General features: G+C 44.7%; 1 protein-coding gene across 1 annotated transcript in view; it reads right to left on the bottom strand.

Moving 5' to 3' along the window:
• The window catches only part of LOC140906149 (uncharacterized), an 83,755-nt gene extending 71,396 nt beyond the window's left edge, over positions 1–12,359 (bottom strand). Inside the window, exons 1-3 of the mRNA XM_078851326.1 lie at positions 12,280–12,359; positions 11,716–12,163; positions 1,993–2,359 (exon numbers count right to left, since the gene is read on the bottom strand). Coding sequence (XP_078707452.1) covers positions 1,993–2,359; positions 11,716–12,163; positions 12,280–12,322 — 858 coding nt within the window. The 5' untranslated portion in view covers positions 12,323–12,359. The remainder of the gene's footprint in view (positions 1–1,992; positions 2,360–11,715; positions 12,164–12,279) is intronic.
• Positions 12,360–14,229: the final 1,870 nt, after the last annotated feature.

Raw genomic sequence — 14,229 nt, 5'->3', positions numbered from 1 at the left:
ATTAATATACTTATTTACCATCCTTTATCTACTACAATCCTGGTTCTCAGGCCTTGAGCCCAGGCTAAGAAAGCTTCCCACAGTCGCTGTCCCAACAATCAAGTTCTCATGGTTCATATCTAGCCCTTGTCCTTGGATAGAGCAATGTGTGCATTGCTTCTACAAAACAGTCAGGGTGTGCCCTGCCTGCTTCCAGGTGGAATAGCTAAACATGAACCCTTCACAGTAGTGCTGGTGAATCTTCACAGGTCAGCACTGGGAGAACTGGTGTAGTGAGAACGATGGTGTTCACTGCCATTTTGTCACCAGGTCTTCAGACGTGCTCTGAGCAGGGTTAAGTGACACCAGCATAAAAATGTCGGCACTAGCACTGCTGCTGTGCTGTCATTGGCCGGGTTGTACTGATATTAGCACAACAGCGGCAGGTTTCACAACATAAGTCCATTGTTGCCCCTCTACCAGGCAAATCTACCAACTCGCAATTGTACGTTCTAGTTGTTATAATATGATTGGTCTTGCCGATAGGGAGAAGCAAAACAGAGTTTAGCCATATTGTAGTCATCACACATAATAGCTTGCACTCTTGTAGCACTTTCCATCCAAGAATTTCAATGAACTGTGATGCATTAAGCTTCAATGCCTATGTGAGGTAGGTATTATTCACAGCAGGGGAAACTGAAACCCAGGGAGGTTAAGTGACTTGGTCACACAAGAAGTGTGAAAGAGCCAGGCATCAAATCCAGATCTCCTGAGGCCTTATCTTGTACGTTAACCATAAGACCATCCTTCTTCTCCCAAAATGCAGGCACACACCTTCCTAAGACTGAAAGAGCAACAGAGGTCAGGAAGAATGGATGATGCAGTCTCTCAAGAAGAATTTATTCTCTAGGAAGAAGTAAGTTCCCCAAATCCTATGAAGACTCTGTAGGCTAGGTTGCTGATCTCAATAAGTGACAAAAGAAAAGGTAAAGTCAGAGTGGACTGTGTTTCATGCAGCCTGGTCTCCCTTTTGAACTGAGATATAGAAATCTTTGGCAATGCCATCTAGCATTCTAGCTCCTGACATTTATCTGTGTGGAGCTAGAATGGGTGAGCTAGTTTATCATCAACAAAAAAAGAGCAAATAACAGGTAAAAAATTCAAAAGCACCTAAACAAATTAGGAATCCAATCCCATTAAATTTCATGATTGTTGGACTCCTGATTCATTTTAAGTACTTTTGAAAATGTAACCTGATATCTGCAGGAACTTTAATGTGATCCAGTTTGCCTCATTCACAAAAGCACCATTTCAAACTGCTCTGACTAGATGCTGAAAAGCATTTGAGCAACCGGAATGACCCTTCCTCATCTTTACCCTAAGGAAATAGGATTGGAAACTTATTCCTGTATATGGGCATATGCTGTCGAGAGGCATCCACAGGCTACTCTTCTAGTCAGTGGCTAAGAAGGATTTGTCGCTCAACAACCATGAGGAAGGGAAGCTGTTTAATGTCATTCTTTTGTAGCAACTTGGGTAACCCTGGCTCATAGCAACTGGGATCGCCTTAATGTGTCACCACTCAGTCACTGCAGGGATGAGTGATAAATAACAATATAAAATAGCCATGAAAGACTACAGACTACCTGTGGAATCTGGGTTAGGTTGTAAGGACTGGCCAAAGTCTCCCCACTTCTAGGCCCCAGGAACAGTGAATAGAAGGATGATCTTCTTTCCTTCTCCTCTTGCTGACTATTTCTATTTTAAATGTGCAACCATAGTTATACATTCGCATAGGCTGGATCACAGTTGCTAAAACTTTTTTTTTTTTTAAATCAGCCTTAAGCAGAAAACTGGCATGGAAAGTTTGAGTCAGAACAGTTTAAGTTTGGTAAAGATAAAAGCAACTGAAAAGAGTGTCTTTTAATGCGAAGATTCAGGCAAGCTTAACTTGCAGACATCTATAATTAAAGTGTGCCACCTTTAATTAAAATGTTTGTCTATACCACACACCTTGAAATCCAAGCCCTGCCAGTGTCTCTCTCTTATCACTTCATCCACCTCAATAAAGTCATTTTTATTAAATGTGTCTGGCTTCATACTCTTGAAAGGCTGTGGCTCAGAATGCAGAGTGGGTTTTTGTATGGGTTGTCTATGGCTTTCTAGTACTGTGCGATCCCAGACGGCACAATAATAGGTAGCAGCATCCTCTTCGGTTAGTTGGTGTACTCTGAGATTAGAGGTGGACCCAGAAACATCATTTCTAGCTTCAAACTTTTTGCTATCAAAGCCTTCATCCATACTAACTGATCCTGATCCAATATACAGAATCCTCTTTGGAGCTGCCCCAGGGCTCTGTCGATACCAGTGTATATAAGCACTGTTAAAATTAAAACCAGAAGTTTTACAGCTCATACGTGCACTTTTAGATACCGTTCTGGTGACAGACAATGGAGTTTGTAGCAGAGTTATTTGCGAATATCCATCTAGAAAGAAAAAAGGAGAAATGATACTATAAACCTGAAGCCGAAGGAATTTGGAACGTGTCTGGTAGCTGAAGGAATGTGTACATGTGGGAAAGAACAGAATGGAAAAATGACTTACAAGACCATGTCAAAGTCACAATAAGAACCTGCAGCAGTAACATTCTCACTGGCTGGGTTGAACTTGAAACAGACGACTATGAAATAACCCTTGAGATGGAGAGGCAGGGAGAGAGGTGCAGCTGGGGAGAGGAAATGGGTTGTTTAAGCCGTATCCAATGATAGCTCTCCTGGCTGCAGATGTGTGGGGCTAAGTTTTCAGAAGAGTCAAACTGTGTATGTAGTCAGGTGGTCAGAAGCTAAAATCCCAGGATGGGGGAGGGGAGGGGGCTGAAGTCTCATCTGTTTTCATAAACCAACTGGAGGGGTAAAAATGTTTGCAAATCAAGGATTGTGTCCTCCCGATAATGCAGCCACACATTCTAAAGCAGAAGTGAAGGCAAGTAGGGTAAAACTTGTGTAGCTGTTTGCATAGAATCCCATCTGATTGCCATCTGTCAGGGGCTTTGTTTTTGGTTTGTTTTACAGGCAGAGGAAGCAGGGGCATGCACAGGAATTTAAATTTGACCTTTTGGATGGGCACGTTGGAACAGTGTCCGGGGGTCGGGGACAGGAGCAGGGGCTGGGTCAGGGTCCAGGGCGGGGGCTGGAGCAGTGCATGGCCAGGGCTGGGGCAGTGAACAGTGGTCAGTCACCAGGGCTGGAGTAGCAGCCAGGGCTGGGGCTGGAGCTAGAGCAGAAATGTATTTTTTTAGATGACTACTGGGGGGGGGGGGCTGTGCCCCTGCTTGCCCCTTCTTGCTCCCACTTGTGCATGCCCCTGGGCACAGGCATATGAGGAGAGCATGTAATGTGGTTATGAGCACGCTTCATTGCTGCTAGAGGTGCCTGAATCTGTGCTCAGTGGCTCACGTGGGCCAGCACCGATGTCCATGCTGGCTGGGCAGGAGCACGCTCCCTCCATTACAAATCTGAGTCTGCGTCTTCTCTCAGGTGTACACATAGTCACTGGGCTGCACACCCGCCATTGTCAGTTCAGTTGTGTGCTATTGGTGCCGTCTACTGGATTCTGTATTACCCATTTACTGCTATCTTTTTACATGGCTGATGGGGAGGGAAAAAAATATTTTCCTCTGCATACACAGACACTTTAAAACAGAACAGAGATCTGAGGAAACCCACTTGGAAGATAATTTAGCAAGTGTAAGGAAATGAATGAGAAGATTAAAAAAAAAAAAAGTTTTAGCAACTGTGATCCAGCCTTTTGTGAGAACTAGATTTCAGGAAAATACCTAGTTTTTCGGATATTTAATCATTTTTACTACTGTTTCTTTGAGAATCTCTAGGATTCCCATATTTGCAGCAGGGACTTGAAATTTGTGAAGAGGATGGCCTTTGTGTCAGGGATGTGTTTACTAATCCTGTGGGAAAAATGCCCAAATTTTGGCCAAAGTTATGAGCCTTTGAAAAAATCTCACTTTGCACATGTCAGTAGTAACTTGTTTGAGTCTGGCAGCTCTACTCAGCAGAAGCAGTTTGGGAGGGGGGATGGTTGCCAAAAGTGGGGGTGTGCGTGGGGGGAAGCTTTGGAAGACAGGAAAGAGTGGTTAGGTGGGGACAGCAGAGGAGGAAAGGGACTAGAAGTAACAGGTGGTGAATAGGAATGGGGGGGAAGGGGCAAAATTTGGGTGCATATAGGCATGGATACGGGGGGACGAATGGATTAAAAAGGAAGCGAGCAGAAGATGGAGGATGGGGGTGATAGGAGCAGAAGAGAGAGGTGAAGAAGGGAGAGGGGACAGAGTCAGTGCTGGGGAGGAGGCATGGTCTAAGGCTTAGTGCTAGCCTTGGACTTGGGAGACCTGGATTTAATTCCGTCTTCTGCCACAGGCTTTCTATGTACTTGAGTTCCCCATCTGTAAAATGCGGAAAATAATACTTCCTTATCTTTCAGCTGTGTTGAGAGGATAAATGCATTAGAGATTGTGAGGCACTCAGATACTGTGGTAACTTAGATGGTTGGGTGCGGGGGATGAAACAGAAGGGTCTCTAACCACTAGAGAATCCCACCTTGTAGTTCCTAAAATTAAACCCAGGAATCCTGAGTTTCAGTATTTCTCTACTTTCAGCAAATACATGTGAAATGTGTATATCATCCCTCTTTAGTGCCTGATCCACACTGAGGATAACAGCCTAGTAGTGATACCAGTTACTCTGTTAGTAGAAGTGACAGAGGTCTATGAATGGAACCTCTAGTTTTGTTTCTGTTTTTTAAATTAGGACACAGTATAAAAAAAGACTACTTTAATAGACAATTATGGTTGCAAAATCAAGCACTCAGAAGTTAGCAAATGCCAGACTTAATGTTGCCCAGGCAACCTTAATTTGGTCCCCTTATGTATATGTATTACGATACAGTCTTTAATTTCATGATCACACACTTTTTCTTCTGCAGGACTCCTGTTTCATTTTGTGCACAGGGTGGTTTGTGCTCTGGGGTTGAATCAGGGCTGTGTACTGAAGGAGGCTGTTGTATGTAGGACCCTGGACTCATTTGCTGCAGAATTTGGAAGGTGTCTGGTGGATGTGGGAGGGGCTTGCAGGAAAGGGAAGGCTGGTCTCATGATAAAGGCAGTTGGGTGTCAACAGGGATAATTGGATTCTATCCCTGCCTGTGCCTCAGAGTTCCTGTGTGATGCTGGGCAAGTCACTTAAACTACAATATTCACAGCTGGACACACATTATGTGCGTCTCCTTTTCTGGGTGGCCTCCTGGGACCTGATTCGCAGAAGCTCTGAGCGCTCATGACTGCAACTGAAGTTGGTCGGAGCAGTGCTTTGAACATATCAAGTGCTACAAATATGTGAAGTACAATGGAAAATCAGGCAGTAGATGTCTCAGGTTGAGCACCCAAAATTAGTGGACACTTATGACAATTTTGGCCATAATCCTTCTGTGCCTCAGTTACCCCATAGTAAAATGGGGTTACTAACACCATTTAATCTCACAGGGCTGTTGTGAAAAGAAATTCATTAATGTTTGTTAAGTACCCAGATAGTACAGTGACCGCACCATAGAAATGCCCATGGTTGGATGGTCTGCGTTAAATAAGGCTTGGGGCCACATCATGGATGTGGAGGATAAAGAGAAATAGTGAATAACTAGTGAGTCACTGCGTGAGGTAGGGGTCTTATGCAAAAATAATATATGGTCTATCATAATACCAGGAAGAGGCAAGCGTATATTTCATATCACCAACAGGGATTTTACAGTTAATTGTCTGGGAGGGTGTTCATAAACAGGGGCTACCCTCTCCCCCGCTTCATTTATCACAATTGTCAAGTGTGGGGTCAGGTCTACACTACCGCTTAAGTCGATCTAACCTACATTGCTCAGGGTGTGAAAAAGCCACCCCTCTGAGCGACGCAAGTTACAGCAACCTAAATGTTGTCTACACCAGCACTATGTCAGCAGGAGATGCTCTACCGCCGACATCGCTTTCGCCTCTCTCAGAGGGGAGTAATTATGCCCAGAGGAGAGCTCTCTCCCTTCGGCACAGAGCATGTTCACCAGACACACTCTGGCGGCGCAGGTGCATTGGAGCTGATGTAGTGCCCTCAGATCTTAGCCTTAGTCTAGGGCTTTTATAAACAACTATGCCATTCTACCAGCCAACACTCATTTGCACAAACAGTTATAAGGACACAATATTTTGCTGCCATAGGTGACAGTCTGCTCTGTAGACTATCCAGATGCTTAAAGTTAAGCATGTGGGTAAGTGTCTGAAAAATCCTCTCCAAAATTTGTTTTGGCTCAACACAAAATAAAACCTAGTTTGATATTTCTCCCCAACATGAAAAACTGAAATATTTTGTTCTCACCAAAGCATTTTCTGTTTCTTTGTGTTTCATTATGTTTTATTTTGGGGAGGGTTTTACCTTTTTGGTGTTTTTCAAAATAAATCTGACTAAATTTCAAAACAAAATGTTTCGAAATGAAAAGTCAAAATGTTTCATTTTGAAAATGTTGAAATGAAATTTCAACATTAAAAAAATCATTTTTTTCAGCGACACTATTGGTAAATTCAACCCAAATTTGCAAATAGTTTTGGTCAAAATGAAATTGCATTTTTGGGGGGGAATAAACTATCTGTCAAAACAACTTTCACCTGCTCTAAAAGGTGTTGTGATGATTTGTAACAAAATGTAGTTCAAAACTGCAGTTCTGTGCTATTGCTCTTCCTGTCACATTGCAGAAACCAGTCAGGAGTTTGTGCTGTTGGTTCCAAGTTGAGAGGAAGGAGAAGGGATGTGTCTGGCTTCATACTCTTGAAAGGCTTTGGCTCAGAATGCAGAGTGGGTTTTTGTATGGGTTGTCTATGGCTTTCTAGTACTGTGCGATCCCAGGCGGCACAATAATAGGTTGCAGCATCCTCTTGGGTTAGTTGGTGTACTCTGAGATTAGAGGTGGACCCAGAAACATCATTACTAGCTTCAAACTTTTTGCTATCAAAGCCTTCATCCATAATAGCTGATCCTGATCCAATATACAGAATCCTCTTTAGAGCTGCCCCAGGGCTCTGTCGATACCAGTGTATATAATTAGTGTTAAAATCAAAACCAGAAGTTTTACAGCTCATACGTGCACTTTTAGATACCGTTCTGGTGACAGACAATGGAGTTTGTAGCAGAGTTATTTGCGAATATCCATCTAGAAAGAAAAAAGGAGAAATGATATTATAAACCTGAAGCCGAAGGAATTTGGAACGTGTCTGGTAGCTGAAGGAATGTGTACATGTGGGAAAGAACAGAATGGAAAAATGACTTACAAGACCATGTCAAAGTCACAATAAGAACCTGCAGCAGTAACATTCGCATTGGCTAGGTTGAACTTGAAACAGACGACTATGAAATAACCCTTCAGATGGAGAGACAGGGAGAGAGGTGCAGCTGGGGAGAGGAAATGGGCTGTTTAAGCTGTATCCAATGATAGCTCTCCTGGCTGCAGATGTGTGGGGCTAAGTTTTCAGAAGAGTCAAACTATGTATGTAGTCAGGTGGTCAGAAGCTAAAATCCCAGGATGGGGGAGGGGGCTGAAGTCTCATCTGTTTTCATAAACCAACTGGAGGGGTAAAAATGTTTGCAAATCAAGGATTGTGTCCTCCCGATAATGCAGCCACACATTCTAAAGCAGAAGTGAAGGCAAGTACGGTAAAACTTGTGTAGTTGTTTGCACAGAATCCCATCTGATTTCCATCTGTCAGGGGCTTTATTTTTGGTTTGTTTTACAGGCAGAGGAAGCAGGGGCATGCACAGGAATTTAAATTTGACCTTTTGGATGGGCACGTTGGAACAATGTCCGGGGGTCGGGGACAGGAGCAGGGGCTGGGTCAGGGTCCAGGGCTGGGGCTGGAGCAGTGCATGGCCAGGCCTGGGGCAGTGAACAGTGGTCAGTCACCAGGGCTGGGGTCAGGAGCTAGAGCAGAAATACGTATTGTTTTAGATGACTACTGAGGTGGGGGCTGTGCCCCTGCTTGCCCCCACTTGTGCATGCCCCTGGGCACAGGCATATGAGGAGAGCATGTAAAGTGGTTATGAGCACGCTTCATTGCTGCTAGTGGGGCCTGAATCTGTGCTCAGTGGCTCACGTGGGCCAGCACCGATGTCCATGCTGGCTGGGCAGGAGCACGCTCCCTCCATTACAAATCTGAGCCTGCGTCTTCTCTCAGGTGTACACATAGTCACTGGGCTGCACACCCGCCATTGTCAGTTCAGTTGTGTGCTATTGGTGCCGTCTACTGAGATATGACACGTGCTCGTGTACATTAATAACGGACCTTATCCTGTCTTCCAAAAAAGGCCATTTGTACACTTAATTACTAGTATGTAATTTTGCTTCAAATGTGTAGGTAAAATGTTGCCACAAGGTTTCATTTTAAAGATATAATATAAGCACATCCCTTTGAGATATTAAATAGCATATGTGATGGAGTGCGTACCGCACACTGGCAAAGAAAGAGTTAACCTGAGCCCCTGCCAGACAGCAATTAGTGCAGCCAGTTGCATCTGCAGGGTGGGCCAGGCCTAACTTAGAATTATGCTCAGCTGGGTAGGTCTGGGTGCGTGAATTAGGGATGAATGCTAGCTGGGAGGAGTAGGCTGTCTATAGCTGCTTGCTACAGGGTTCTTGTATTGAAACCCAGAGTAGAGGGAAGGCCTGCCTGATTGCCCATATTCCCCTACTGGCTGCCAAGGAAGGTGAGATAAGGGTTACTGAGCCCCAAGTTGGGCTGAAGATCTGTCATAAGGTCATTGGACTGTTTTGTGTGACTCTCTGTAACTCTGGAAGAGGTGGAAGTGAATGTGACCTGGTGGAGGGCTGAGGCGCAAGGAGTAGACCACAGCAGGGCTGGAGTGGCTGTTGGCAGGAGGTACCCTAACCTACAAAGAGGTGTTGGGAAGGGGGTTCTGGAGACTGAGCAGAGAACTGATCAGAGGTGGTAGTGGAGGGGACTGTGGGGATAGGTTTGGAGCTGGTAAGGGAACCTGTCCTTCCTGGGCAGGATGGCTAATGTACAATGAATTACTTTCATCTCTTAGTATTCTCCTAACCAACTCAAACCCCCCCTCAAATTCTTACACCCTCTCTTATAAAACTCTAAATGCACAATAGCTTTCCTCCAAGAAACTCCTTTATCTGCTAATGAGTTACAAAAAAAACTGTACAGGGACTGGGTAGCAGTTTGTCTATTTAAACAGCCTGTTTTGGAAAGTGTCCTCTCTGGATCCGCTTGACCTTTAATTCTGCTTGATTGCACTTGCACAAATTATTGACTGGTGCTACTGGGCCACAAGACTGTGGTATGAGAGTCAGGATTTTTCTTCTCTGTATTCCTCCAAATGTTCTTAAAAGCCCTTGATAGATACTGTGATACCCTGATTAGTGTATATGTGCAAAGAACAAGGATGGTACCCCAAATGCTCAGCTATGTGGCATAAACCCAGTCCTGCTAGCAGCTAAAGAAAACTCTTTCTCAGCCCAAGTGGAGGGGGCTGTGCTTTGAGTTAGAAGGATCTGAAATGTATCCCTACTACTGTCAGGGAGTTCCAAGGCCACAGTGAGTAGCATAGCGACAATTTCAGTGGTCATGGATTTCTTTCTTTTCATTAAATGATGGAATGGAACTTCCACTCGGCTCTGACCGGGACATTTTCCAAATGTCAATTAGCCTCATCTGTCTACACTAGACTTTTTTTCCCTAAAATTTCTCTCAGTTTCTACCCTGGGTCCGTTCCACTGGTAGAAGCAAGTATGGGAATGCTGCTGTAGAAAGGTGCCTGTGGCTGCCAGCAGATTTATGTCTTTCAGGGTGTGTTGTCACTCTAGATTCACCTTGGCTCTTACACTGGTTTTAGCCAAAACCCCTCTCTCCTCCTCACACAAAACCCTTATGCCCAGGCTTGTGTGTGTTTTGAACCTGGGCTTGCTTGCCTGGCTGGGAGTGTAGATTTACAGCCTGGGTTTTGCTCTAAGGTAAGACCAAAGCTGCCCACTTTGCAGTGGAGGTGCAGCTGAATCCCAGATTGTGGAGCTCAGGTTTTGATAGTCCTCTAATGCCATCCCACAATTCCCTGGGGCTGTATTTTCTGGTCTTTTACCTACGGTACTAACTTCCCATTCACCTCAACTGGCTTTTATACCCGGTCAGCATTTAACCCTTCGTTTAATCCAGCCTGCTCTACCTCTGCCCTACTCACCTCTGTCGAACAGCTTGAGAAGATCCTGTCCCAGCAGGTCCTAGGTGGTCAAAGCATCAGGGTTCTCGTTGCTCTCTGGTGTGAGCACGGCAAAGAACATGATTTTGGGAGGTGCACCTGAAACCAGCATCTGTGCGAGAGCATCTGCAAGAGGCTGGCAGAGGAGGGGATCCAGCAGATGGCTCTCCAATGTTGGGAGTGAATCCGTGGCCCATCTACCTGCCCTTACTCTGAGGAGATTAACTGGGTGTTCACCACCACCCTGAGTATGGATCCCTCCCTGCTTGCATGACAGGCTTTTTGAGCTGGGAGAGTGTGAGTTCTAGACTGGTGCAGAGGGGATGAGGACAGCACCACAGGGTACTCTGGTGGCAGAGGAGCAGGAAAGAACCTGGACTAGACCCTGGAACAGACTTTGTGGCTATCGGGGCTGGGAAAGTCCTAGGTCTATGCTCTGAGGATGTGTGTGGGCCCAGGGAATGCGCTGGACAGGAAGCACCAGTGGAGCCAGAGCTGCTGCTGGGAAGTGGCCATTGCTGCCACCTTTGTTGTCACTATGGGGGAAAATCCCAGCAGAAGTGGGAGAGATTTCTGGATTACAACCAATAAAACTATTGTTATGGAGGATATTGATGTGCTATAGGGTGGCCTTAGCTTCAGTTGCGGGTGGAAGCCATGCCGGTTCCCTCGTCCCCCTTCCTTCAACCTCCCCACCATGTGTGATCCAACTGGGGGGTGGAATCTAAATGTACAACTTTTGATTTATTCTAGCACCTGTTGCATTGATGGTGGGAGGGAATCTGATCTGGGACTACAGGCTTAGCAAGCTTAAGTACATATTTCCAGATATTCTTCTTTCAAAAGCTGTCACACTGTAGTGCAGTTATTCCAATACTAGTATTACAGCGCTATGGCAGGAAGACTGCATTAGAATATAGCCCAGTGGCTGTAACATGTGACAACGTCTCCTGGTGACAATGGCATTGTGGTGTTGTGCATGCGTGGCACAATGTCTGGGGGGTTGGGGGATGTGTGGAGGCAGTTCCATTGTCAGCAAGTTTCTGCACCCTAGTTCAGAAGCCTGGTAATGTTTGTCTGAATTTTTTCCTCACTCCTAGTTCATGATTTTTCTCCTCTATTAAAAAATCCTTAGACTTAAAGACAGTCAGGGATATTCCTGGACAGGGCGAACATCCAGAAATCGCCCTGGGGGTGCTGGAACAATTTGTATATAATCAGGGTGCTGAGAGCCATTTAACCAAACTGTAAAGCCTGCATATAACTGAAACCACTTCAAGACATGGGGTGCAGCAGCATTCCTAGTTCCAGCACTTATGATCACTCCGGTAGCTTACTAGCCCTCTCCATTCATTGATTTGCTGTTCAGTCAGCAGGGGGAAAAATGTCCTCATCTTGATAAATGGCCTTCTATCACAGGCTTGGTAAAGCTGCTTTCTCTTCCAATCGGGGTCCAAGTTGAGAGATAGGATAAGGGCTGTGTCTAGTTTCATACACTTGGCTCAGAGTGGGTTTTTGTACAGGCTGTTTATGGCTTTCTAACACTGTGCGATCCCAATAGGCACAATAATAGGTAGCTCCATCGTTAGGAGCTATTTCATTTACAGTTAGGGTAGAGATGGGTTGGTCAGGCTTCTTTTCACAATTAAACTTGTTCTTATCGGAGTCTTTGTCAAAGACAGGTTTTCCAGATGAGATGTACAGAATCCGCTCTGGAGCTTCTCCAGGTCTTTGTCGATACCAGTGTATATAAGCATTCCCGAACTCCTGAATGCCAGAAGCCTCACAGTCTATACGTGCAGTTTTACCTTTTCCCCTGGTAACGGACAACTGAGCTTGTCTGAGATGTATTTGGGCACATCCGTCTAGAAAGAGGGCAAGAAAAGAAAACCAGAAATTAACATAGAATGAATCTGGAACATGGTGAGTTCTGACTCAGCAATGTACAACTGTGTAGAAAAAGGATAAAAAAGAAACTTACAAGACAAAATCGAAGCCAGAATAACAACCTGAAGTAGTAACATTTTACAGGTTTTGCTTGGTCCTGCATCTATGAGAAATGTGACTGTTGGGATGGACAGAGTGGTGCCTTTGGGGACAGGAAGTGACTCATTTAGTTAACAGGGGATGAGGTTTTGCTGGCTGCATATGCTAATTTAAGATAAGTAGAGTTATGGCTGAAACTCATCCAAAGTTACTTTTATCAGAGAGCATTATCTGGCATAAAGCAAACTCTTCTGCGATCATTAGACCAGTGTAAATTGCATCATGGAAATCTGGGTAATAAAGGATTGGTCTTTGAATTATTTATATTACAGTGTTTTCCAGAGGCCTCTGTCTGGATGGTGTCCCCATTGTGTGAGGTACTAAACATAGCAATATATAGAGTGACTGTCCCAAAGATCTTCAGTCTAGAAGTGTATTTGCACCAGCAGAGAATATTTGGTACTTCATATTTAAATATACCATATCCCCCTGCCCTCCCCAACCAGAGTTGTCATTTGCCAGCAGATTTCTTGTAGGAGTCGCAGCAGGAGTGGGTCTTGAGAGGGATTTGAAGGAGATGAGGCTAGTGGTTTAGGGATTTGGGGGCGGGGGCATTCCACACACAAGTGGTGGAAAAAAGCACCAAGATGTTTGTGGCCCGGGATGCAAACTTTGTTGCTTGTTTGTACAGTGCCCTGTGCAGTGTGGACCAGATCTCTGATTGGGATTCCTAGCTATGATTATAACTAATACAAAGATGAAGGGACAGGCAGAGAGCCATGTTGATGGCACAGTGAAGACTAATTTTCTTGGGGGTTATTTTCTTTCCCTGTTGAAGATGGGAGCTGCTGCCCTGAGGGGTGCTGTTGCCGGTACAGCACTCAGAACCCTTCTGAAGATATTAAGCACTTCTCAGGATCCTGCTCTCGCTGAGTTTCCCAGATGTGGAATATCACTTCCTACTTCAGTGTGAGACTATCCCTCTGCTTTATAAATAGAGTGATGTACAGACAGTGGCTATTATATCTGTGAGCTAATGCCCCCTATTGATATAGGATGGATGTGCAATTGTACATTTGCAGTCTATTTTGTCCTACTTCTGAAAAAGGGCCAACTCTACAATGATGTTTTTGTCAAATTAATTTACGAGTAACCTCATGTTTTCTTAAATACTTCTTTGTGTCCTTGTGATGAGAGCTAATCCGATCCATGATGTCCTTTCTATATTGTAGCTCCATTAGTGTTCTTGTGTCTTTCTAGCATCATTCAATAAGCGATGCTTCCACTTCTGCCCTTCTTTCAAGTATCCTCTGCAATCACACACTTTCCCCAGGGGTTCTGAAGAACCTGACTCCATTTATCCCCATTGCTCTAGTAACTTTCCTTAGACTATAAAATCCCTGGGGCAGGGACTCTTATTCTGTAAAGTTCCCTGAACGTTCATGTGAAGATTGAAATTCTACAGCATAATATCAGTTCAAGCAGAGTGTGGCCTGCTGTCACACCACGTGTTTTCTGCTGAACTGGCTTCAGAGACTAAAGATAGGCTGGTCCTGCAGAACAGAACTCTGTGGTTTTTATAAAGTGAACAATAAGCTCTTTGTGGTTCAGGGCTAATTAAACAGCAGAAAAGCAACCAAAATAAACTTACTCCTGTTTCCATCGGAGTAATATCAAAATGTAAAGTGGCCAGGCTGGTTTGCAGTGCCATTAGGTGACTTGTGGTCTGATCCAAAGCCCATTGAGGTCAAGGGAAAGACACTTAAGGCTTGACCCAATGGCCACTGAGATCCACAACTGGAATCTCTAGACACTAAAATGAGGCTCTGTACCTGGGGAGGACACTATGCAGGATGAGCCCCAGTTACTGGGGAGTTATGAGGAAGTACATTATTGCACCTGCACACTGGGTTCAACGCTCCTGTTTTACTTTCACTTGCTTCCT

The sequence above is a fragment of the Lepidochelys kempii genome, chromosome 2 (genome assembly GCF_965140285.1).
Source record: "Lepidochelys kempii isolate rLepKem1 chromosome 2, rLepKem1.hap1, whole genome shotgun sequence".
NCBI classification, from domain to species: domain Eukaryota; kingdom Metazoa; phylum Chordata; order Testudines; family Cheloniidae; genus Lepidochelys; species Lepidochelys kempii.
Note: the sequence above shows the minus strand (reverse complement) of the source record. Positions and strands in the feature narration are given on the sequence as shown.